At 41.3% G+C, this 23,743-nt stretch overlaps 4 protein-coding genes across 7 annotated transcripts in view; 3 read left to right on the top strand and 1 right to left on the bottom strand.

Moving 5' to 3' along the window:
• Window positions 1-369: 369 nt before the first annotated feature.
• On the top strand, window positions 370-5,222 carry xkr8.3 (XK, Kell blood group complex subunit-related family, member 8, tandem duplicate 3). The gene is made up of 3 exons (XM_037092962.1): window positions 370-1,229; window positions 2,431-2,618; window positions 2,825-5,222. The coding sequence occupies exons 1-3, from the start codon at window positions 904-906 to the stop codon at window positions 3,574-3,576; spliced, it is 1,266 nt and encodes a 421-aa protein (XP_036948857.1). The 5' UTR covers window positions 370-903; the 3' UTR covers window positions 3,577-5,222.
• Window positions 5,223-5,350: 128 nt separating this feature from the next.
• LOC119016745 (XK-related protein 8-like) lies at window positions 5,351-10,867 on the top strand. The gene is made up of 3 exons (XM_037092963.1): window positions 5,351-5,862; window positions 6,393-6,583; window positions 7,111-10,867. Exons 1-3 carry the CDS (start codon window positions 5,552-5,554, stop codon window positions 7,839-7,841), a joined length of 1,233 nt encoding a protein of 410 aa, XP_036948858.1. The 5' UTR covers window positions 5,351-5,551; the 3' UTR covers window positions 7,842-10,867.
• eya3 (EYA transcriptional coactivator and phosphatase 3) lies at window positions 9,429-22,321 on the bottom strand. 3 transcript variants are annotated; one of them, XM_037092949.1, is made up of 19 exons: window positions 22,188-22,321; window positions 18,495-18,599; window positions 18,085-18,134; window positions 17,757-17,851; window positions 17,591-17,671; window positions 17,420-17,474; window positions 16,990-17,099; window positions 16,575-16,712; window positions 16,303-16,400; window positions 15,882-16,059; window positions 15,511-15,680; window positions 15,258-15,341; window positions 15,082-15,171; window positions 14,912-14,970; window positions 14,612-14,772; window positions 14,019-14,133; window positions 13,695-13,816; window positions 13,506-13,606; window positions 9,429-13,101 (listed from the first exon to the last, which is right to left on the bottom strand). In XM_037092949.1, the coding sequence occupies exons 2-19, from the start codon at window positions 18,549-18,551 to the stop codon at window positions 13,021-13,023; spliced, it is 1,845 nt and encodes a 614-aa protein (XP_036948844.1). In that variant the 5' UTR covers window positions 18,552-18,599; window positions 22,188-22,321; the 3' UTR covers window positions 9,429-13,020. The 3 variants fall into 3 exon arrangements, with proteins under 3 accessions (XP_036948844.1, XP_036948845.1, XP_036948846.1); XM_037092950.1 differs by having other exon boundaries at window positions 18,495-18,602; window positions 22,188-22,301; XM_037092951.1 differs by lacking the exon at window positions 16,575-16,712.
• The window catches only part of si:dkey-154b15.1, a 60,957-nt gene continuing 59,498 nt past the window's right edge, over window positions 22,285-23,743 (top strand). The window contains exon 1 of one of the 2 annotated variants that reach the window (XR_005074248.1): window positions 22,285-22,393. The gene's annotated coding sequence lies outside the window, so the exon portion shown is untranslated. The remainder of the gene's footprint in view (window positions 22,394-23,743) is intronic. The other variant, XR_005074247.1, reaches the window with a different exon arrangement.

Raw genomic sequence — 23,743 nt, forward strand, 5'->3', positions numbered from 1 at the left:
ATAGAGTAGTACATTATTGGAAAATCAATTCAAGAATCATTAAAATAACTCCTTACAGCATTAAACGGTGTGGAAAAACATACAGACTACAAATTCCTCTCATCTCACCGGACATGGTACATTATACATTGTCATATTATGAAGCTACTTAAAATTATTTTTTTTAAGCTAATTAGCTAACAAACTATCAAAGTGAAGTTTTAGTGATACATTTTTACACAATTAACTAAACATCAAAATCATTCCAGATTTATTTACTGTAATTTTCTGTTCACACACACACACACACACACACACACACACACACACACACACACACACACACAAAATTAAAAATCAGTAGAAATTCACATTTGAGAATCCAGAAACAGCATTTTAGGTATTATTATTCTTGGAAAATGTCACAATATAACATGAGCTGATTAGAAAACTTGTTGTCGATGCATTCTGTTGATGTAAGTATCAATTAATCGAACAATCGACCGTGCCCGTTCGATCACACAGTGTGTTTATTAAACATTACAACCTGTCCGTCCCGGATTTTGTGACCCGTCGCTGCGCGTATGAGCCGCGGTGGGCGGGGCTAACAAAGACTCCGAGAAGCATCATTACAAACACACACCAGCTGCCCTCCGTGGCGGTTATTTTTATCTTTCAGGCCGACACTTGTTCACACGAATATGCTTTCAAAGTGTTGAAATTCGTCCTGGGAGAGAGTTCAACCTGCTGATAAAATGTGAAAGTGAGGGCCAAGTGTTTTGTCTCCAATGGGTTGAAGAATGTGAGGTCGCTTTGGGAGGGAAATAACGGTACACGACGTTAGCCGAATGTTAGCTAACCAGCAACAGGTCGGACGGTTGGTCAACTTTAAGTTAGCGTGAAGCGACCAGGGCGCAGCTCGTCATGGAGGAGGCGACTTTTTCGAAGTATTCCTGGATCGATTTCGCCTTCTCTGTCATCGGAGTGTGCACCTTCTTGGTAGACTGGGGCTCGGACGTGTGGGTGGCCACCGAGTTTTACTGCCGGGGGGACTTCCTCTGGTTCGGGGTGCTGGTCGGCCTCATGGTGCTGTCGTCGGTCGTGGTCCAGATGTTCAGCTGGTTCTGGCTGAAGTATGACCGAGAGCTGCCGGGGTTCAGCGAGCAGACCGGAGGGGGAACAGTGCTGTTCGGGGACCGAGTGGAGCTCTCCGGCCTGTTGCATGTGCTGCAGCTGGGGTTCCTCTGCAGGTAGAAAACTGATTGAATGAATGTTTAATGTAAATAATGGACAGAGCATACATATTAAACTGGGACTGTAACTGCACTTAAAGGCGCACTTTGTTGTTTTGGGGAAAAAACTTTTAATTAGAGGAGAATACTTTTTATGGCTTAAAGAAACACACTCTTTTTTTCAGTGTGAATAGACAAACTGATCTTAAAGGACAACACAGTTTCATTCTGGTTTACTTTGTTTATATATGGCAGACCCTGCCACCTTTCTAGCTTGTGTTCTGGGGACCTTATTATCCTTAGTTTTTAAATTCATTCAAGGAAAATAGTTTCTATTATTACCTCATTATTTTCTTAAATATTGAAAATTTGAGTTTGAATTTCTACATAGTGCCCTTTTAAGTAGAAATAAAGGAAATGTATACAATTATTGTAAAGGTAAATGTTATACTTTTCAACAATTTAGCCTTTGTAGTTACAGGTGAACCATATAGTAAGAACAAACTTCATGATCTGACTAATTTTTATGCATAAACAATCCAAATAAACAAACTGCCTTTGCTTTCAAGACTGAATAAACAGAATAAACCAACTGACCTTAAAGGACAACACAATTACGTGTTTCACTTTGTTTGCATTTGGCGGACCCTGCCACCTTTCAAGCTTCAAACAGTGTTCTGGGACCTTATTGTCCTCTTAGAACAGCTTGTTTATTCAGTTATGGAAGAGATACATTTTTCTGAGTTAGTGTTATTACCTAACATTAATATTTTAACATTCAAATTCTGGGTGTGAATTTCTACATAGTGCCCCTTTTAATATATGGGAAGTGATTCTGCAGCAGATTACATGACATGTGTGATGCAAACACATTGAAGTCTTGACAAACTGGAAAAATACTTTTGAAACACATCCCCAGGCATTACCACCTCAGCTTTAGGAGTGTTTATCACTCTATCTAATTATTAAAAACTCGAAAGTCCTCCATAGTTGTGCTGGCATGTGAATAGGTAATAACATTTGACAGGTGCTGTGAACATGAACAGTGTCTCAGAAGAGAACTGAATGCTTAAAATGCACAAATAATGAGGGATGAAAAGCACAAAGTATGAGTGAGTCGGTACTGTTGAAGACACTAATACATCCTGACATATTGCTTCTCAAAAGAATATGTTCTGAACTGTGTGTCGTAACTTCTCTGACATGTTCATCCATGCAGGCACATCTCTGCCATACGTCAAGGCTTTAGGGTTTGGTGGCGAAAACAGGAAGGGTCAGAGTACGCTGTTTACCTGACACACGACCTCAGCATGCTCCGGCTTATCGAGACTTTCTGCGAGAGTGCTCCCCAGCTCACCCTCATGATCTACGTCATGCTGCGCACCAACAAGGCCAGGACTGTTCAGTGTGAGTTCTCTTTAGTTTTAGTATTCCTGCCTACAATAAAATCATACATCTGCAATCAAGTGTGGCATCTCAGAGTCAAAGTTAGCACAATTGAGGTTGTAAGAGCCCACAAGCTGGGTTCTATGAAGTAAACACACACCACAGATGCGTGTCATGTTCACTTCCTCTTGGTTGCTACACTAATGGTTTAACTTCTGTGTTTGCAGTTGTGAGCATCGCTGCATCAACCACCTCCATAGCCTGGATGGTGGTGGATTACCACCGCTCCCTGCGCTCCTTCCTCCCTGACAAGGCCAAGCAGGGTTGGTGTTCCTCTTTAATCTACTTCCTGTGGAACCTGCTGCTAATCGCCCCACGTGTTGCAGTCCTGGCCCTCTTCGCCTCTGTCCTGCCCGGGTACATCGGCGCCCACTTCCTGATGCTGTGGTTCGTCTTTGTGTTGTGGGCCTGGCGACAGAGGACACACTTCATGGACAGCGTCAGTGGGGAGTGGCTCTACCGGGCCACCGTAGGGCTCATTTGGTACTTCAGCTGGTTCAATGTAGCAGAGGGTAGCACCAGAGGCAGGAGCATCATCTACCACTCCTTCATCACCACTGATGGAGGAATCCTGCTGGCAACTTGGTGGTGTTACAGAGACCATGTCCAGTCTGAGTCCTACGCCCTTGCTCTCCTCATCACACTACCCTTCACCTACCTCCTGGGACTGCTCTTCAAAACCGTCTACTACTGCTGCTTCCACCCCAAGCTGTGGAGGCCCCCTGCAAGGGACCCAGGACTTCCCACTGATCTGCCTGATGCAGAAGTGTCCTTTAGAGACTTTTCCATCCAGGACGGCACGTCGTTGTCCCAGCTTCTCAACAAACGGATGGCCTGCCATGCCACTCATTTTTACTCCAAGCAAAGACTTGAGAGCAACACTGTTAGCACAAACAGAGTGGAGCTGTCAAGATTGTGATGTCTGATTTTGTGTGCGCTTGGCCAGATGTGTACTACTGATAGATGTTACCTTCTGTGGTTCTGATTGAATGCAGCAATCTCTCTTTAAGCCTTCTCCTATTTATACTGCAAATTCACCACATTCTCCTTATACTGTGAACCAAAATACAAGCTGTACTTAAAGGGTAACCACCAAAAGTGTGTTCACCGGTATTGGGGAGTTCTACTGCATATAAACTGTATGGAAATACTTGACTTTGAATTCCTCTCATCTCACTGTAGATGGTACACACATTGTAATATTTCTTAAAGCTACTTGAAACTGTGGCCATTTATTAACCTTATTTCTACACTTTGAAAAAAAAAAGTTTTTTGATACATTTTCTACAAAGCAAGTTTATATCTTGTTATCTTTACATATGCGTGTGACAACTTTTTTCCCAAACATATGATGTGTTGAAAAGGGTTTTGTTGATACATTTGTGAGAAAACCATGTATTTCCAAAATACAAACTTAAAGCAAGTAAGAAAATCACCTTGTTTCTTGAGAACAAGGTATGTAATAAATAATCTAAAACAAGTACTTTATCTGTTATGTTAGATAATGATAAAACGTACAACGATCATAATATTTTGGACATTATCCCGTCAAATTTGAAACGGTCATGTAACCTTTACTAAACCTCGTGCAGAGGAAGGAGAGGCTTGTTATGCGCACATCATGTAGGTTTCCATGCAGCCTTGCACAAACGTGATGTGTGAATTCAAAGAACATCAGATTCCTAATGGTTTTCTATCACAACAAGGGCTATTTAAATTTGTATGTTGTGTTTTTGGGCCGTGTTATAGTTGTTGAGACTGTTACTGATTGAAGGACTTTGAATGTAGCTTTGACCATAATCACTTGTTTTGTAATTCTCATGCTCTGTCACTGTGGGAAACCCAGTGAGCGCACCTGATGGGTGCTGGTTTTTTATCAAAATTATATTAATGCTGTAAAACAAGTCAGGAAGTGCTGCTTTTCTACACGTCAGCTAAGAATTGTTTGTATAATTAGGGCTGCAACTAATGATCATTTTCATTTAGTCTATACATTCCTCGAATAATCTATGAGTTGTTTGGTTTAAAAAAGGTCCGAAAAAGGGGAAAACATTTTCAAATGTGTTGTTTTGTCCGAAACCCCAAGAAAAAACAGAATATATTCACTTTTTTTTTCTTTAAAACATTACTCAAAGTTATTAACTATCAGAATAGTTGATTAGTTCAATAGTTGTCAACTTATCGATTAATCGTTACAGATCTACATATTCAACAACAGATGTCATCATTGTAGCTTTAGGTGTCAAATAGCTTCAAACACGAGTGTAACATGCTCTGTCAGTGTTTGCTTGTTGAAATGTCACGTGTCAATCATCAACTCTGTTTTTTCTCTCAGTGTGGTGAATGAAACGGTGCTACACTTTGACAATCAGCATCATTTCAGAGAGAGCATGTTTTAAGCCACTTTCACTTGTCTGACCTCACTGTCCAATCCTGCAAATGTTTACACAGTGTTTGTGGATCCACTTCTCTGCTGAAACCAAAAGTCAAGGTCACTGCTGGTTGTTAATCTTTTACCTCATTTGCCATGTGCAATTATTAAAGTGGAACAGTATTGTCTCTTTACTATCTCTTTTAACGTGTTTTTTTTCTCTGACAGCGCAGTTCCTCCTCTATTCCACTGTATTGTCGTAATTTCACAGTGTTGATTGTAAAAGTGACAGCTTTCAGTACGAGCCATACGTTATGTAAGCCGCTAATGATCACGCTACTACGGTATCTCTTTAAGGTGTCAAATATCCCCGAAGGAGGGTCATTCTGTAGGAGTGGTTTCACTTCCTCGTTACTTTCGGTTGCGTCTCAAACCTCTCTGAAGTTTGCTGTGTGCACAGCTGTGTCCTGAAGTATGTAGCTGTTCGCTCTGCAGGCACTTAAAAGGGACGTAGAGAAAGTTTATGATGTCAGGCACATTTCATTTGTTTAAGTTGTCCTGGGTGGACTTCCTCTTCACTGTCGCGGGTCTGGGGTTGTTAGTTCTTGACATTGTGCTGGACGTGTACGCTGTCGTGAGTTTCTACAATGAAAAAGCCTACGTGCCCCTCGGATTTCTGCTGCTGTTTCTCGTGGGCTCGTCTGTTCTTGTCCAGGCCTTCAGCTGGCTGTGGTACAGCTACGAGGACTTTAAACGGGAGACGAAAGTTGAGAAATGCCTGAGCCTGTCGCAACTAAGGCTGTTCCATGTGCTGCAACTTGGAATCTACATCAGGTTGTGTGGCTTTGTATTCTGTTATAACTTTGGTGTTTCTAAATTGCTCCAGGCTGCTTTTCTTTCAGCTCTGCTCTGTAGTTTGAGTGGAAAACTGGGTGTGGGTGCTGGGAACTAAAGCGTTTAAAATGAAGTCTAAGTTCAGGTGTTTTCTCTTTCATATGTCTGGCTTTGTAACCGAGAACTCCACCCTCACTCACTCTATTCATGAAAATCCATTTATGGGAAATGCCAACAATGCCAAGAATTCAAAAGGAATCTGGCAACATCGTACTGCACTACATGTGTATGGTTGGTTGGTAGGAGTGGTTATGGTTAGTAGAAACATGGGCTGAACCACAGTTTGCTTACAGAAGATAATCTGTCTTTTCAAAACTGGTTTTGTTGACATTTATTGGTTCCTGTTCACAGATACATATCTTATGTGTGACTACACTGCCAAAAAAGTCAAAATATTGTCTTCTGGTGTGGATGTCTCTGTTATAACTGGTTTTCATGTTGATAACAATAGTTTTTACGGTGTGTTCCAGGCATGCAGGTGTTTTCGAGTTTTCCGTACGCAGTTTCTGCTCGAAGCTCCACACTGAAGAGGGCGTCGCGGTGTTCCTGAGCCACGACCTCAGCATGCTGCGGCTTGTAGAGACGTTTTCAGAGAGCTGCCCTCAGCTCGTCCTCATGCTCACCATCATTCTGCAGCGCAACCAGCTCGACTTTGTGACAGGTGCAGTGAGCTACTCGTGTCTTGACATTGAGTCATGTAGATTCCAGGCAGATTTGTCACCGGGGCAGAACAGATGTAGCCAGAGATGAGGGTCAGTTCTGGTGTTGCTGATTTTTTTTTTACAACATTGTCTTCTTTACCCTCAGTAGTAGACGACCTTACAATGTCTTCAGGTTTTTAGATCCTTGAGATTTCGGCAAATTCAAGTCTGAACAGTAAAAATGACTAAATGCACCTTTAAGAAAACACATCACATCACAGCCGTCCAGTAATGACACAGAAATAAGGAAGGAAGTGACCTGACTGTAGTAACATGTGACATTGCACTGATCCTTCTTCATCTGACTCATGCAGTATCCTCTTTACTGCGGGTTACTCCGTTTTTTTTCTCACTTCTGCTATCTGTCGAGTGCTTTATTTCATCATTTCAAAGTCTATTTTTGGAGTTTTAAAAGCCGGCTCCATTTATTCATTCTTTTCCAGTTGTAGCTTCTCTAATGACATCTTTGTGTCCTCCTCCTCCTCAGTGTTGAAGGCCATCGGGTCGGCCTTAGCCATCGCCTGCAGCGTCACCATGTACCACCGCTCCCTGCGCTCCTTCCTGGTCGACAAGGAGAATCAGCAGGTGACCTCGTCGGTGGTCTACTTCCTCTGGAACCTGCTTCTCATCGCGCCTCGCCTCACCGCCCTCGCCCTGTTCGCCTCCGTGCTGCCCTGCTTCATTCTCACCCACTTCATTTGCTCTTGGATGATGTTATTCTTCTTCGCCTGGCGATCCAAGACCAGTTTCATGGACAGCGCCTTTGGAGAGTGGCTTTACCGAGCCACCGTAGGCCTCATTTGGTATTTCGACTGGTTTAATGTGGTCGATGGGAAGACGAGGTACCAAACTCTGCTCTATCATGGGTACATACTGGCTGATATTTCCCTCCTCTGCGGTTTGTATTGCTGGATGAAGATGAGCCCAGAACCACCTTATTTGGACACACCACTCTTGAATGCCATAATCACCGCAGCCAGTGTTGTTGGAGTTTACATTCTAGGTCTCTTTCTTAAAGTGATTTATTATAAGTGCTGTCATCCAAACCTGGTGCAGCTGAAAGGGGACACCCCTACGGATGAGGTAGACTTTCCTTTGCGCTCGTCATCAGAAGGACATTCTCCTGTAGCCATGACCAGGACATTTGCGATTGCTGAACCCGACATCATGCACTGCAATAAGAGGATGAAGAAGTTGGCCGAGAACTTTTACTCCTGATCTGCATCTCCTGACATCCAGCAGACACGAAGGTTAGAAAGAGATCCAGTCCTGCAGCGTCTCAGTGGGCCGGCCTGATGAACCAGCATCACGGGGGTTGTGTGGGAAGGACGACTGTGACCTGCTGCCTCATGGGACGGCTCACTACTCATTTTCACTACTGTGAGCCAAAGCACATTAAGCTGTCAGTCTTTTTGTAATTTTTTTTATTGAATTTTTTTTAGAGGCGTTTGTGCACCATATTAACTGTAAACAAACCTTAAGTGGCCTTATGTGGAATGAAATTAAGTATTTTTATTATCTTTTCGCAGCTGTGTATTACCAATGTGTATTACGAATGTGTGTTTATTGATATTGGCTACTGGTTAAGTTGTATACAGGAGGCTGCCGGGAAGCTGAAGGTCTAATAATTACATAGTATTGAACTTGTGAATTGACTCTTGCTGATGTATTTTTTTTTTTTATTCCAAACATTCCTCTTTCTTTTGAAAACTTGCCCACAATGCAACTTAGCTACTGAGTGAAATCACTGGAGGCCTGAACATTCCCCTGAAGCCCCAAAAGGCTTCACGCTACTTTATTCACGTTTGCAGTGTGTGCAAATGTGTAAAATTGGTGGAGTGCCCCTTTTGGTGCAAAAATGCATTCCAAACTTTCAGAGAAACTAAAAAAACTGCAACAGCCTCTGCACTAATATCTCAAAGCACTACAGGAGCATTAAAATACACTCATTTAAAATGGTTTACAATTCAAAGTTGAAGTCCAGCAAGATTCCTGTGAGATCAAACCTAATTTTTGTTACTATTTATATTTGTTTTACTATATTTTTATTTTTAATTTATGGAGTTTTTTTTTAAAAAGAAATGTTTCCAGCTTTTACACTCATGTCCCGAGAAACTATTTTAAACTTTCTGTTTAGCCAGCTAGTAATAGTTAAGTATAGATAAGCTACAGTGAGAAGAATCACTCAGTTGTAGTCAGGAATCACGTTTAAGCGACAGTTTTTACATCCCGGAGCGGTCTCAGGGAACATCTTTTCACCAAGAGGACCAGGCGCCATTAGTTTTGGTGACTTAATGTATTTACCTTTGTGGATTTTATTGGTAGTGGCGGAGTCCGCCATTCCAGCACTGGAGTCAGATTTTCTGCCTTTGCACTAGGGACTCACAGGATGCATGAATGTAACACTTTTTATTAATTGTATTTTGTTGACTTCACAGGGTCAGAGCTGCCTTAACATCTATTGCTGCTGCCTAAAATTAATAGCATTTAACTGGCAAAACGTGAGGTAGATTTTATTGTGACAACATCGCAAGTTTGTAATTTGACCTGTCTCTCGTTGACTCTTCCTGACACCCAAACATTGCATGAATTGTGTATCGTTTTGCTGCTCCGGCAGAGTCACAGGTCAGAGGTCGGCTTTGTTCTTACTTTTCTTTTGGTTTTGCAATAAAATCCTCAATTTAGGCAGATGGCCCATGTGGACAGAAGGATTTTTAGTAGCCAATAATGCCTTTGATGCATTCAGATTAACCTCAATGTCAATGTCCCCCCCCCAAATAAATAAACATAAACTTGAGTCTGAAACTTGTTTTACATTTATTTACACCGTATTGAGTGTCTTAGGTACACAGGAAAACCTTACAAGACTGCGCCGAGGTACCGAACAGCTACTGTAAGGAAAATAGTGATTACTGGACTTAAATTAGCATCGATTATAATGATAGTGTTCGGTTTACAGGATCACATTCAGGCTCTCTACATGACCCTACGTGGCCTCACAGGTCCTTGAAGATGAGATGAGATACATAAAAAAATAAACAGCGTTAAAAATAACAACAGTATTTGGCATTGAAAAGAAAAAAAAGAGGACACAAAGGAGAGTATAGCCTCTTAAACATTGCATGGTCATTTTTTTTTTCCTTTTTTTAAACAGCAATGGTATACTTCAAAACAGACATGACATGCAGACGAGGTAAAAATAAACAGAAAACACATTCAAAAAGCAGGAAAAAAAAGCAAAGATTGCATATGGATTCTCAATTTTGTCTAACATGTCTCATTGCTCTTAGACTCACTTAGGTAGTACGACACTGAACTATCGAAAGCACACCTTGTTTAACAAGCTTCTTTGTGTTAACAATACTACGCGTTTTAGTTTGTGATTGTCTCTAAGCGGTGCTAAGCGCTTCACAGCAACAAAATAAATGCAATCTCCTTTCCAAAAGGAGGCAAGAAAATCTAATATGAAGCGGACGTAGAAGTGATATTTTCACAAGTACATTTATGAAAAACGAGAATGTGTCGTCACTCTGAAAGCAAAGTCAGCTGTTAGCCGTTTGAAGCCCTTCACTAAAACTGTCTTTACAAACTGAGCATTCTACACAGACATCGCCTCCCCCAACAAATGGATATATAGTTTTCTAGAAGGAGACCTTTCAAATACAGTGCAGACAGGACAATCAAATCTAGAAACAAACAAAAAAAAAGTCTCACCAGAACTTAAAAAAAGGATTGAATTTAAAAAAAAAAAAATAATAAAAAGTAAGATAACACTTTGGATAATATAACAATGCAGTGATAAATGTATCAAACAAAAAAGACACATTTCCCTTTGAGATTATGCAGACAGATGATGGTTAAAGGCACAATATAAATATGCACAGTCACGCAAGACAAAAAAAAACAAATACACACAGAAATACACATTCTTAACGGTCAAGCTGCATGTGTGTACATACGAAATCTTCTTCAGGCTCAGTATTGTTCACTCGTAATCTCATACAGACCGGGGGAGAGTGGACCCCTCCCTGCTTCTTTAAATCCCTTGATTTACAGTTAATGAGCAGAGTAGAAATGTATTGCACAGTCATCGTACTTTTGTTTCGTTTTCTCTCGTTACGTTTGTGAAAAAAAGTCAGGGGGCCGTCATGTGGCTGAGTGATGAAGTCATTCTGTGGGTGTAGTCGTCTGACGCAACTATGAGGTGATTAAACGATTAACTGTTTGAAGCACACACACACACACACAAAAAAAATCACGCATTTTGACGTCAGTATTGGCTGTTTTATCTAATTCCTTTATGAAATTTAGAGGAATATATTTGGATTCTGGACTATTGTTCAGATTTTAAGGAAGTCTCTTGGGACTCTGAAAAAAGTGATGTGCATTTTAACTATATCTGGACATTAATAGATGTTAGTTGCAGCCCTAATTTTGTCTGTTTTCACCACAGATTAATTTAATAGGAAGTAAAAAACACAAGATGCACACAAAGTGACATCTTCAAAATGCTTGTTTTGACCAACAGCCTCAGCAAAAATACTCAGAACATATGTAAATCATATAAAACCAAATTAACAGCAAATCCTTCATTAAAGAAGCCTGAACAGCAAAGTCTTTACAGTTTAAAGACGATTATTTTTGATTGACTTATTCACTGCAAATTGTAAATGATATAATAATGACAAAAAATGTTATTTGCAGCTCTAGTTTTAAACTAACTGATACAACGAACGTCCGCTAAATCAAACAGAACTTGAAAAAAACGAAGCAACTGAGGAAACATGTTGAGTAATGTCTTTGGTAAACAACCATTTTCACAAGAAATTCTGATTTTCTAACACAACCATGACAACATGTACAAGTGATAAAATGTAATTCTACAGGCTAAATATGTCATTTTCTTTTTTTTTTTTCACCCCTACGGTTCAACAGTCCCACAGACTAAACCTGTGCTGGTGACCATTGTGCTGAGATGCTACAACTGTCAAGCAAATCACAAAAAAAAAAAAGAAAAAAGAAAAAAAGAACAGCAAACCTTAAAACGTAACCTCTTGAGTGAACAATGATGCTCCTGACAATGTGTTAGCTGAGTCAGAGGCTGAGAGGTGTGAGCATGGACGGATTAAGAGACAATGGGTCCCCTGTAATCCTACAAAAGGAGCCACATCCTGCAGGTGAAGCGGAGCTCTCGGGAGCTGCTGTTGGTTCAAAACTTGCAGTTTCCATTCAAAAGCCAATTCAGATCCTACATCCTGAGCTGTTATCTGTGGTCAGGTTTCTGTCCGAGTGTAAGGCAAAAGTTTTTACCGCATTTCCAGAAAAGAAACATAAATAGAAAATGTTAATGTACATTTTCATCCACTACTGTACACTCAAAGCCTTGTTATATTTATCCTTTCATAAGAATCTAAAATGTTTGTATTGAAGTCGGAAATTCCAGTATTTATACACTAGACGTTATGCTTTGCCTTCTACCTTTCATATGACAGACAGTCATACAGTTCAGGTTTGTCAGAAGTTAGACCCACTGACCACAGATGACACCACACATACTGTCTAAGAGGACCACGCTTCTGCTGTTACAACAGTGGAGCGGTCGGTCAGGACAGCTGACTGAGGCTGTGGTGTTTGGTCAGATCAGGACGGGAAGTCGAGACCGAGTTCTATGTTTGACCACATTTAGTACCTTTAGGTTAAATAGCTGAATGGCTACACGGGAGGCAAATAAAAAAATAAGAATGGGATCATTTGATAGTTGATGACTGTGAGTAACTTGGTTTGTGAGGGAGACTGCAAAATGATGCTTTCAAGTCGCTGAATGAGTGCAAAACAACCCAGAAAGAGGCAAACTAGCTTTGATATTATTCTGTGACTTAGACAGAGCCTAAATAAAAAGCTGCAACAACCCAAAAAGATGAAAACAATAAACAAACAAACAAACAAACAAACAAAAGGCCCTTTGGTTGTTTGAATCCACAAAGAGAAATGAAAAGTAGGGGGATTGTTTTACTGCAGGAGGTTTTGATACTTAACAAGGAAATTAATGAAGAGGAGAAAAATAAATGGATGTCTTTCCTTCTGTGTCCAGATCAGTGCCAGTTTCAGCTGTGTTGAGTTAGCTGCCGTAGAGGACGGGGCGCTGGACGTGAGGAACCTCAATTGAGCAAATGTTTGCGTCCAGTCTGTTTCTCACAGCCAGCTCCGACCCAAAGTCTGTCTCAGTACATCACACATCACACAGTGAGTCTTCAGTCATCAGTGAGGGCAGATAGGTGTTTGTTATAGTGTGTATCGTTTAGGCTGTGGAGGATTTCATCACACAATGTCACTCCACAGACCAACAGGACGACGACTACTTTTTCCCTTTAGTGTGCGACTTTCAACGCCGCCTCCTTTACAAGAAGTCCAGTTCCAGCGCTTGGTGCAGGGACACGAGGTCGCCGTGAGTGGAGATCCGCCAGAAAGGCATGTTGTGCTACGCAGAGAGACAGAAAGAACAGTTCAAATGTAGTCAAACTGAAGGTGGGAAAAATAATCTGATAAATGTTCAATAGTTAACCAGACTAAATTTCCATTTCTTTTCACTTATTTGAGTGAATACATCTGGGACCAAGACAGCGATTCATGAGTCTGGAATCGGTGAGGTAAAACTGGCAAAATGGTAGTTTAGCTAGGTAGTCAACACCACACTCTGTTTGATTTTTAAGTCATGTGCACTCTTTTTAAGCTCCTTTTCTGATGTGGATGACATAAAAAAAACACACAGTGACTGTACTTGTATATCCCTGCAGCCAAAATCAACTTTATTGTAGTAAACTGTCTTAAAACAAACACAAAAGAAAGCAGGGGAAATGAGGGCAGGAAAACATTCACGTTTACCTGTTTTGCTGCAAACTCCTCATCTCGTCCATCACCTATCACCACATACGTCACTTTCTTCCCAAAGCGAGAGATGATCCTCTCAAAGCAACTCTCTTTGCCTGCATGAAAATAATGCATTATTTTCTGCACAGAATCCGAAAGCAGAATCTTAATGTCACTTCCTCCACTGTCACGTTTCATGCGTACCTATTTTTGTGGCACTGTAGATGTTCTCGATGGGGAAGACGTCTCCCAGGCCGTACAGCAGCACTTTGGCCAGAGCTGGAACCAGCTGAGTGGTGGTGACCAACACATTCATACACTTCCCCCTGTTGGTGGAATATCACACACATACACATAAATATTGAGGCAAAGGTGCAAACAGAAAGCTTTATCAGAGCGCAGCACTGCTGATATATTGAATCATTTGTCTTTGCATTGATATTGGGCCATTTTCAGCTGAAAAAAAAAAATACAAAAACACTAGTAAATGCATGACAGACATCGTTGAAACTAAAAATTATAACAGACCTGGACTGGATGAGCAGCAGAGACTTGAGCGCCGTGCTGAGCCAGGCGTCTGTGACGTTCTCGATCTCAGACTGAAGCCGAAGAAGAAGATCCCTCTTCATCGGACTCAACAGGCCTGAAAGAGACAAACAAACCAGAAACACGTAAAAAACTAACATTCTAACTTCAGCACAGTCTAGTTTCACAGTCTGAAATTCAAAAGGCAAAAAGGAAGCAGACACTCACAAGCAGTTCTGTTTATGTTGGCCACTGGGCTGAAACATTGACTTGTCTACTGCAGAATAAATGGTGGCAATTTAGATCTGTGTGTTTTTTTCTAATTTTGCCTTTTGGATATTGACTGTAGAACTATTGTTTCTGTACTCAAACATGACGCAAATTCATGTGATTGAAAGTGCTTGAGGGTTTTTTTTTCTTAGGAAAACAAAACAAAAAGGCTTGAAACAGGCCTCTGAAAGCACGGTTAGAGTCAGGGTGAAAGAAGAACTTCAGACACAGTGTAGTTTCCAAGGTGGTTTCGAAGTGTCCCTGTTGTGTCCTTGAGTGAAATTGTTCATTTCAAACTCCAGATGTTATTAGCGATCCCAACTCACCTCCAACGTTCCCTTTGTAGCTATTGTAGATCTCTTTTAGCCGGCGGTAGCGAAAGGCCAGTTTCCTCATCCACTCCACCCCTCCCTGGACTCCGGTGGTGGTCCCGGACGCCCCTCCACCACTTGGGCCGTTAAAGCCATCCGCCAAGAAGTTGTAGTTACTAGAATAGGGAGAAATACTTTTTGTTTATGTATTTAGATGATGGAAACAAACCGACATCCCTGTCATAGGCTGAAAGCTGTAATAAGGCCAATGTGTGTGTGATGAGGTAGTCGTCGTACAGTAAACTGTGTACACACCTCAGTTCTTGTCCGTTGTCATCAGAGGCGACATCTTCAACATGGACTTGATCACACTCCTGAATGAAAACAACAAGACACACAAGTTTTTTTCTTTTTCCTTTTACCGATGTTGACTGAAAGCTCATTGTGTTAGTTTAAGCTGCTGTGACACCAGTCTGAGTCTGTACCTCCAGGTCATTGAAGAAAAGGTGCGTGTCTGCCAGCTCAAAGATCAGCTCCTCCATCTGCAAGCCCAAGTTCAGCACCGCTGCCGGGTCCTGAACAAACAAACAAGAACCTGAGTCTGACGTTTTCATATCCTGTCGTATGCTCGAATTTCATGTGCGTATTTACAGCATCAAACCTTTCCAAACTTCTGAGCGTAGGAGCCGGTGAGCAGTGAGTGGAATATGATAATGGTTTCATCTAGATCCCACAGAAAGATACGCTGAAAACAACAGCAAAGAAGAACTTTACACTTTAATTCTCAAATTGACAAGAAGAAATATTTACAGACCATGTGACAACACATTTAGCTTTGTTTTAAACTCTAAAGGACATCTTTTCTATCATCGAGTACACTGACAAACCCTGACAAAGGCTGCTGACTTGTTTACCTCCAGGTCGCTCTCAGTAGGTGGAGAGTTATCAGGCTTCTTGCCCTTCCCTTTGGCTTTTCCAACAGAGTTCCTGCGTCCAACCTCATCCTGATCTCTGGCTCCAGCGGGGAGAGCCACACTGGCAGGAAGGGACGCACCTGCCGGGAGGCTCTCTGGTGGGGACGCGTCTAAGGATAACAAACACCGAAATTAGTATCTGAATAACTAATTTTTACTGCTGCTTAATTTTTAAAAATCTTGTTTACAGCAGTTAAAAACTTTTCAGTGACCTTTGTTTCATCCCTCTCCTTATCAACTGTCTTCTCTTCAGACAACAAGAGTATCAAACATCTACAATATCAATACTGGTTGTATTTTATCTAGTTTACCTCTGGGGGGCAGTCCAGCTGAGGCAGCCTGCTCAGACTTCACAGCTGAATATCCGGCCGCTCCCACACCGGCACCTTGGTCGTCGCTGCTGGGTAGCCCGGCAGGCACATAGCTGGGAGGCAGAGCGTAGTACTGAGAGAACTGATTCTGTGCCAGAGAGTTGTAGCTGCTAAATTCCTGAAGGAAGTAAACAAACAAAAGAATTGTGATCAACAGGCAAAGGTTGGTAGAAAAATATAGTTTCATATCATCCACCATCATTTACTGCTGATCTTTTTCTTTCAGACATGTTAGGGTATGGAATACATTGACAGATCTAATACTTTCAACCCTTACACTGCATTGATAAACAGGATAACTAACAACAGCAAACATACAGAGACATGAGTTTTGTTCTTCATTTCTCTGAGGACCACTGACCTGGTGGACCGCTGTGGTGGAGGAGGTGGTAGTGGTGGTTGTGGGAGCTGCAGCTGAAAGGATGCTGGAGTACACACTGGATGTTGTGAAGCTCGAGCCTGGAGACAGAAAGCGCTTGACTAAAAAACAGTGCAGGAAGAAAAGAATCAAAGTATCTGAAGTGACTGACAACAAGAGAGGAAAACAGAGCTGAGCCACTGGAGAATCTCCTTCATTATTTGCAGAGAGTGTGACGGTGTTATCTTGTGAGACAGAGTGAGGTCGCAGCTTGCCTTGGCTGGGGTATGAGTAGTGCAGATGGCCTGGCTGGGTTGAGGTATATGCAGAGCAGAAGCTGAGAAACCCAGGCTGGCCACCAGAGGGCGCCTCAGGCAGCCCTGTCTCTGTTTTAATGCCTGGCCACATAGCACCTGAAGATGAAAGAGAGCAATGGAAGCAGAGAATGAAGGAGGCAGCAAGAGGAGAGTGTCGCTGAAGATGCTGTGGCAAAGTTAAGAAATCAGGTCTTTCAGTTAAGATGTGGACTGAATGGGTGTGTTTAAGCAGAGATCAAAAGCAAAAAAATTGATTCAACAGCGCCAAAGCACAGTAAGGCCTCGAAAAAGCAAAGTAACAACGGTGTGATGCTGGGTTTTTAGTGAGCAGACAGAGGTAAAATAGGCTGTTAGAGAAGAAGCGGGGACTAACCGAAAGGCGGGAGGCCGTAGGTCTGGCCTGTCTGGGGGAAGGCGGAGTACACAGTGGACTGAGCCAGAGGAGGAAAGGCCACCTGACTGGTGTACGACGTCACTGCCGGGCTGAAAGAGGGAAAGTGCAAGAGATTCAGTACTTAAATCAAATTAGGGTGTACCTGCAGTATTTGCCATTTAACCCCTTCTTTTCTCACTGTAAAAGTAGCTAAGTGACACATTTATTCCTGCTGGACATGGAATAAATAACAAAAAATTAAAGATGCCCAAGATCTGGTGTTTGGGTTTCACTTGAGTCAAGTGGTTGCACACTGGAACCTGCACTATAAGTCACATTTCACGTTCTCATACGTGCGTAACGTTCAAACATGTTATTATCATTCATGAATGATGAGATAATCTGATCTGCTTGAATGCAGAGCACTCACTTGCTTCCTTGATAAACCTGTTGGGTGTATTCAGACGTGGCTGTTGTATCTGTGGCTGTCAAAAAGACAAAGGACAACATGGCTTCAGTTTGACATACTCGAGCAGGTTTCTTCTCTTTTTACACCTTTTCTCTATGTTGTTTACTATCAAATCAGAGCTTCAGTTCTTACCAGCATGTGCATATGAGTTCAGGGAGTCACTGCACGCTTGAGATGCTGCCCTGCTGTCTGCGTCTGACTGCTCCTGATCACCTGCCATCAAACACAAATGATATTACTAAATATTCTAATATTTTCCAGGAATATTTCTTCGTGATGTTATATTTTCTTTACTTACCTGGATCAAGCTGGGCTGTGGACAGAGCAGAGTAAGAGCTTTCCTGCTCAGATGGACCCAGTACAGCCACTGGACTCCCATCAGCACCTAAATCACTGGAGGAGCATAAAGAATTCATTACAGTTACAGGATTTCTGCTGCTAGCTCACAATCATAGCTCATAAACAAAATAAATTCGGCAAAAAGTCTGAGACAACAATAACACATATAATACCTTTTTTCTTTTAATAAATAGTCTATTAAAAACTCATCTCTTGCTCTCAGTTGTACTCTACTGGAATGTGTAAGCGGCAATTCAAAGGATTTTAAAGATCACCATAAGACAAACCTTTGCTCTTTCTCCAGTCCACTGTCTATGTCAAGCTTCGCCTTCTTTGTCTGCACAAACACAAAAAATAAATACAGAATAAGGTTTACAGAAAAGGTTTTCACCATGAATATATTTTATCTGCCTGGTCCCAGCTGTGATACACATCTGTTTTCCCTCCACATATTAGCAAATTAAAGCAGATGAAAACACAATGATGCCACTGTCATAACACCTGAATGAAATCTACAGCTATTCAAATCAACAGTACAGTGAACCTCACATATTGGCCTATACTCATGTTTAATGTTTAATTTGACCCATCACCCTTAAAATCCACCCCCAACATTTGTTTGTGAAAACAGAAAAGTTACTGCAATAAAAACCTGCCCTCCCGTGATGTGTTCTGGCGTCGTTGTGGGTAGACTCACCGGCAGCTCAGGCAGCTCCTGCGAGTCGTCCATCTCTGCAGCTGAGCGACCGGACATGTCTGCACGCACAGCCTACTCTCTGCACCTGGAGAGCGTGTCCGAACCCTGCTTTACACAACCACAGGAGCAAAAAACACAAAGAATAAATGCCCGCGGGTTATGCCTTATGTAGTTTTCCGACATGCGACTCCCCCCTCCCCTTGTCCCATAAACGCTCATCGATGCATCTCTCTCCTGCCACTATCGCGGGGTGATCAGCGGGGAGGTGGCGGTAATAAGAGGAACTGGGGCACCGTGGCCTAATCTCCAGCATGAGGTGAGGCACGTGTGGCACTCAAGCTGCCCACTGTCCCCACCACGCTTATGTTTACAGTGGGATTAAGGAAGCGTGCCACCTTACATGTGACCTAACCTTCATTCAATGAAAACATATTCTACAGAGGCATTAGGCGCTCAGGTGCAAGCTGTCGTATCAATAGATGCCCCAGGGGGATAAGATCTAACCTAATTTCTTCCACTGCTCGCTCAACTGGCCTTTCCTCACCACCGGAGAGATGGAAAATTCATCCAACTGACATAATGCAGACACAGATGGAGAAAGAAGGTCACACGGCAAATTCAAAGCTCATGAATGTATAGCTGTAGTTAATGGCGCACGTTCCGAATCCAATAGAGCGTCAATGAAACTGGTTGGGCCATCGACACATCTGTCGGCTTATGCAAGATTTATGCAAGCAAACTCAATAACGGATGACATTTGAAGGAAATTAAGGTCACTGTATGTTCTGACTGATGATCAATCAACTTTCTAAAATATATATTTGACATATATTACAATTTTAACATGTGCTCGATCTTGAAGGCATCTGCAATCTGTTTTTAATATGAATTGGAAGGATTACTGTATTTAATGTTGTCTTACTTCTGTCACCAGTCTTCACATGACACTGACTTGCAGAACCGTACTACACTAACAAATCAACTGAGTGATATAGTTAACCAGATGGCTATGCTGATCGGATGAGTTACTTAATGTGGCTCTTCCTTGGGTGACATATTGTACATAAAAAAGCCTGAGTTATAGCTTGCAACATGGTGGATGTGTGGATGTGTAAATAAAGAACTATCATTGGCCATTTCAAGTCTGGCTTTAGTCTACAGGGCACTTCAAAACCAAGAAAAAGAGATTTTGTGATTAAATAAGTAGTTTTACAAGTTTTTGTCCAGATTGTCCAACCATACCAACAAGCATGGCTGGAAGTGAACTAAAATTGCTACCAGCTGTGAAATTTATCCTCCTAGGATGACAAAGTCAAGTCATGAATAGTTAATGAGCATGAAATGTTGTTCATCCAATCATAACCCTAACCTTAACTGTCCTTGTGTGGAAGTAAAAGGGTCTGACGTCAAGAAATTGTGCTTGATACGATTGGATGAAGAAATTAATGGACTCATTTCAGGAGGTCAGCGGTGCAGTTTGATACGCTGCTGGCTACATCGGGGCTACACATTACAAAGAATACCACTGACTTCCTCAAACAAGTTGTTCGGGAGATATTTGGACAAGACAGTGTTTTATCACACTACAGTGGCCTTGAGTGGCCACTCAAACAACCTCTGAAGGCTTTTGATGAATGCCAAAAAATGGCAGAAAACTGAACCAGAAAAAATATATGAGTTCAGATGCAAGTTTTGAGAGTCAGCATGTAAACATGAATGACAAAACTCAAGGTCAGATTTATTCTTAAATGTATGGCAACAAAAAAATGACTCCCAATGGCCTTACGTTCCTACAATGTAAGAGACTTCACCAGCAGTTTGGTGACAAAAAAAAACTAACAAACAGTAGTGTAAGATAATATACCTTTTCAGCTGCACTAACCCCAAAGCATCTTACAATCTCAGCTTCATTACTTATCAAATCAGACCAGAAGCTCCCAGTTTCCAAACATCTCTGCTTCTTATTTCTGGCGGTTTTAAGAGTCCTGATTTAATCAAAGCCACCGTCCCTCTGGCTGTTGCCACCAGTAACAGAGCCGGTCACAGTCACCTCCTGTGCCAGCATCACGACATCACTCGGGTTAAAAAGCGCTACCTGAGGAACAGCGCCGCCCTGATACAGGATCCTTGGGGATCTCTGCATCAAGTGATCGCTTTCTTCTCCCAGAGGAGGGAGGATCATGGCTGGGGGACACCACAACAAGGGAAAATCAGTTAAGCAGCCAGCTTTGGGTGCCAATATCGTGATGGACTTGAATCAGAGGAGATTATTGAGAAAATGGGGATAGTCGATGTCAGTGGGTTGACTGACATGACTTTTTCAATATCAGGCCAATATTCAGCACTTTTGCTGTTATCAGTATTTGTGATTTTTCTTTCAGATTGCAAATAAAATAAACTATTCAGAAAGGTGCGTCTTTTGCTTTGATAACTGAAAATACTTAAGTAAATATAATAATTAATGAAGAGGCAGTATAAACATCACTGTTTGCTGGAAAGTTTTAACTGCATATACATATCAGTCCCAAAAATCAGTTTTTGGTCTTTATATCTAATAACTGATTTTGGTGTCTGGTGTCTGGGTGACCCCAACCAAGTAACATATTAAAATACACATAAGAATTTGCACTGTCATCTTTGGTTCTTTCAAGGAAATTAGTTGCAAAACATGGGAGCTATAAAATCATGCATGAACCAAAGCTCTTCATATAACCGATGTACATAAATTATTGAGTAACAAATCTATAAAAGTTAATTAGTAGTAACTACTACTACCACCTATGTTAGTTACCTTCAGTAACAATTAAATAACAACTCGGATTACAAACACATTTCTGATGAAGACATATGAAGATGTCTGCCTGCATTTTGTAGTTATGCAACCGTTTATTTTATGTTACAGTCTGACAAACTGTGTCTGGTCAGAAACTGGTAATGATTAAATACTTTGAACACATTAGTGCCGACTACTCTGTGTGATCTAACGTCCATCTCCCCCGGAGCTGCTTCTCCTGCACACTGCTAATTAAAGGCAGAAATCCTGGCACAGTTCCTCTCCGGGTCATCTGCAAATATTAGCCGAGTACAACCATTATGTTACCGAATCCAGCAAATAACCGAGCCGTGTACAGTTAGCTATAAAAGGTCCAATGTAAGACTAATTCCTGGGGAGCTGTAACTCCTATAGGTTAAATTCAACCACAGAATAGTTGAAACATAATCTGTACAAGAAGCACATGAAGCTAGGCATAGGATTCAGGAAACCGGCTAACATAACTAATACGATTACAGCAGACGTTAATAAAGTGAGCACCCCAGCATTTAGACGCCACCGTGCAAGCTATCCAACATGAACGTTAGCTTCCTAACGTTAGCCGACAAACTCGAGGTTTTTCCACAATTTGCCAGTAATTCTACAGGAAAGTACGATGTCATCCGTTGTTAGTTTGCCATGCATGCAAGCTAATGTGTCTGCCCTTTATGTTGGTTTAATAAGTAAGCTGGCGGGGAGTTACTTAGTTTGGCCCGGGCATTGAAGTTTTCCGTTCCAGAAATTAGTCTGAACCAGCAGCCATTGGAGTGGGCATTGAAATGGCATCGTGTGGAAGCATCTCACTCCCGCTGCACACAACTGCGAGGCAAATCGCACAACGAACATTCCTGAACCACCAAAATGATCAAAACTAGTCTTACCATTGAAGGAGTGAAAGAGAAACGCTTTAATTAAAGCGTCTTCAATTGAATCCACAGTGTCAAGCTTTGTCTGTTGTTAGGGAGCACTATTTAGCAGGAAGTTGTCGTTGCTCGGCCTACTGCGCATGTGCGCGGTGTGGCTCCACAGATGTCCTCTCTGTGGCGGCGCGACGGGAGACGACAGGTGTGGCGGAACATCAACACAGGTGAGGGACAAAACTGCAAACATTTGTTCTGACAACAGATGAACCCTGTTGTTTAAAGTTGTCAGCGTTGTCACGGCGTGTGTTACTACTTATAAATGCATGTTAAACAAGCTGAAGGACATATAAAGAAAGTAGTGGTTGATTTATTAATTGCTTTGGCTAATATTATGATAGCTGAGTTCAAGTATATAGTTCATACTCCTTTGTAATTTGTGTTAGAAACACTTTCAGCCTGGATGGGTTTGTCACCCAGTCTAAGCATTTATTAAGTACCTCTGAGGTGATTTCTTAATAAAGATACACATCCTGTATTGTGATAAAACCTCAAAATATTGCAGTATTATTTTAAGGCCTTATTGCCCAGCCCAATACTGAATGAGGTCCATTACCAATGTAAATTCCAGTTTAAATTAGTATGAATGTGTGCAAATGGTTTCTTTCCTGCAAAGAAATCTCAGATTTTTAATATTTTGGCTTTTGTTAGTTTTGTTAACTGATCATCACTGCATACATTTCCAAATGAATGATACCAAGTAATAAGGTTAGACCTGTTACTGGCATGGCATAGATGCAGCATTTGTTAAATTATCAGTATTTGTGATTTTTCTGTCAGATTGCCAATAAAATGAAGTAATTTAAAAATGTGCTATGGTGGCTCTGATAATGAGACATTCTAAATGTATCAAATAAATGTAGCGAAGAGGAAGTATAAGGTAGCAGAGGATGGAAATGTTCAAGTAAAGTACCTGAAATGTATTACCTAAGAACAGCACTTGAGTAAATTGTACCTCATTCAGTCATTCTGTCACTGGATGTTTGGAATTTGGACATAAAACTCATCATCTTTGATTATTTGTCATTTTGAAATTGTAAGGAGCACAATTAGCCCTATTGTAGGAAGAAGTGACATTAAACATAGGCTATATACTGTATATGTACATATTAAACTGAGAAAAGATCAGTTAAAACATAAAATATCAGGAGAAACGCTAACCCCTATAAAATATAAAGGCATCAAAAGAAGTAAAAAGATAAATCTTTTAGTTATTTGAAAAGAAGATCACCCTAAAAAATTCACTAAAAGCAGGAATTTGTTAGTGCATTGATAGAAAGTGAATCAGCAGCTGTTTCAATTAAAGAATTAGTTACCCGGTTATCTTGTTCCAGCATCAGTTGTGAGGATTTGTTGCTTTTCTTTGTCTTAGTTAATAAATATCTTCAGGTTTTGGATTGTAAGTTGGGTAAAACAAGACATATGAAGATGCCACATTTGTTAAGTGGCGATTTTTAACTATATTCTGTCCTTTTATAGACCAATCAATCAATCGATCAACCCCTTATTTGACTTGT

The sequence above is a fragment of the Acanthopagrus latus genome, chromosome 3 (genome assembly GCF_904848185.1).
Source record: "Acanthopagrus latus isolate v.2019 chromosome 3, fAcaLat1.1, whole genome shotgun sequence".
Lineage (NCBI taxonomy): Eukaryota > Metazoa > Chordata > Actinopteri > Spariformes > Sparidae > Acanthopagrus > Acanthopagrus latus.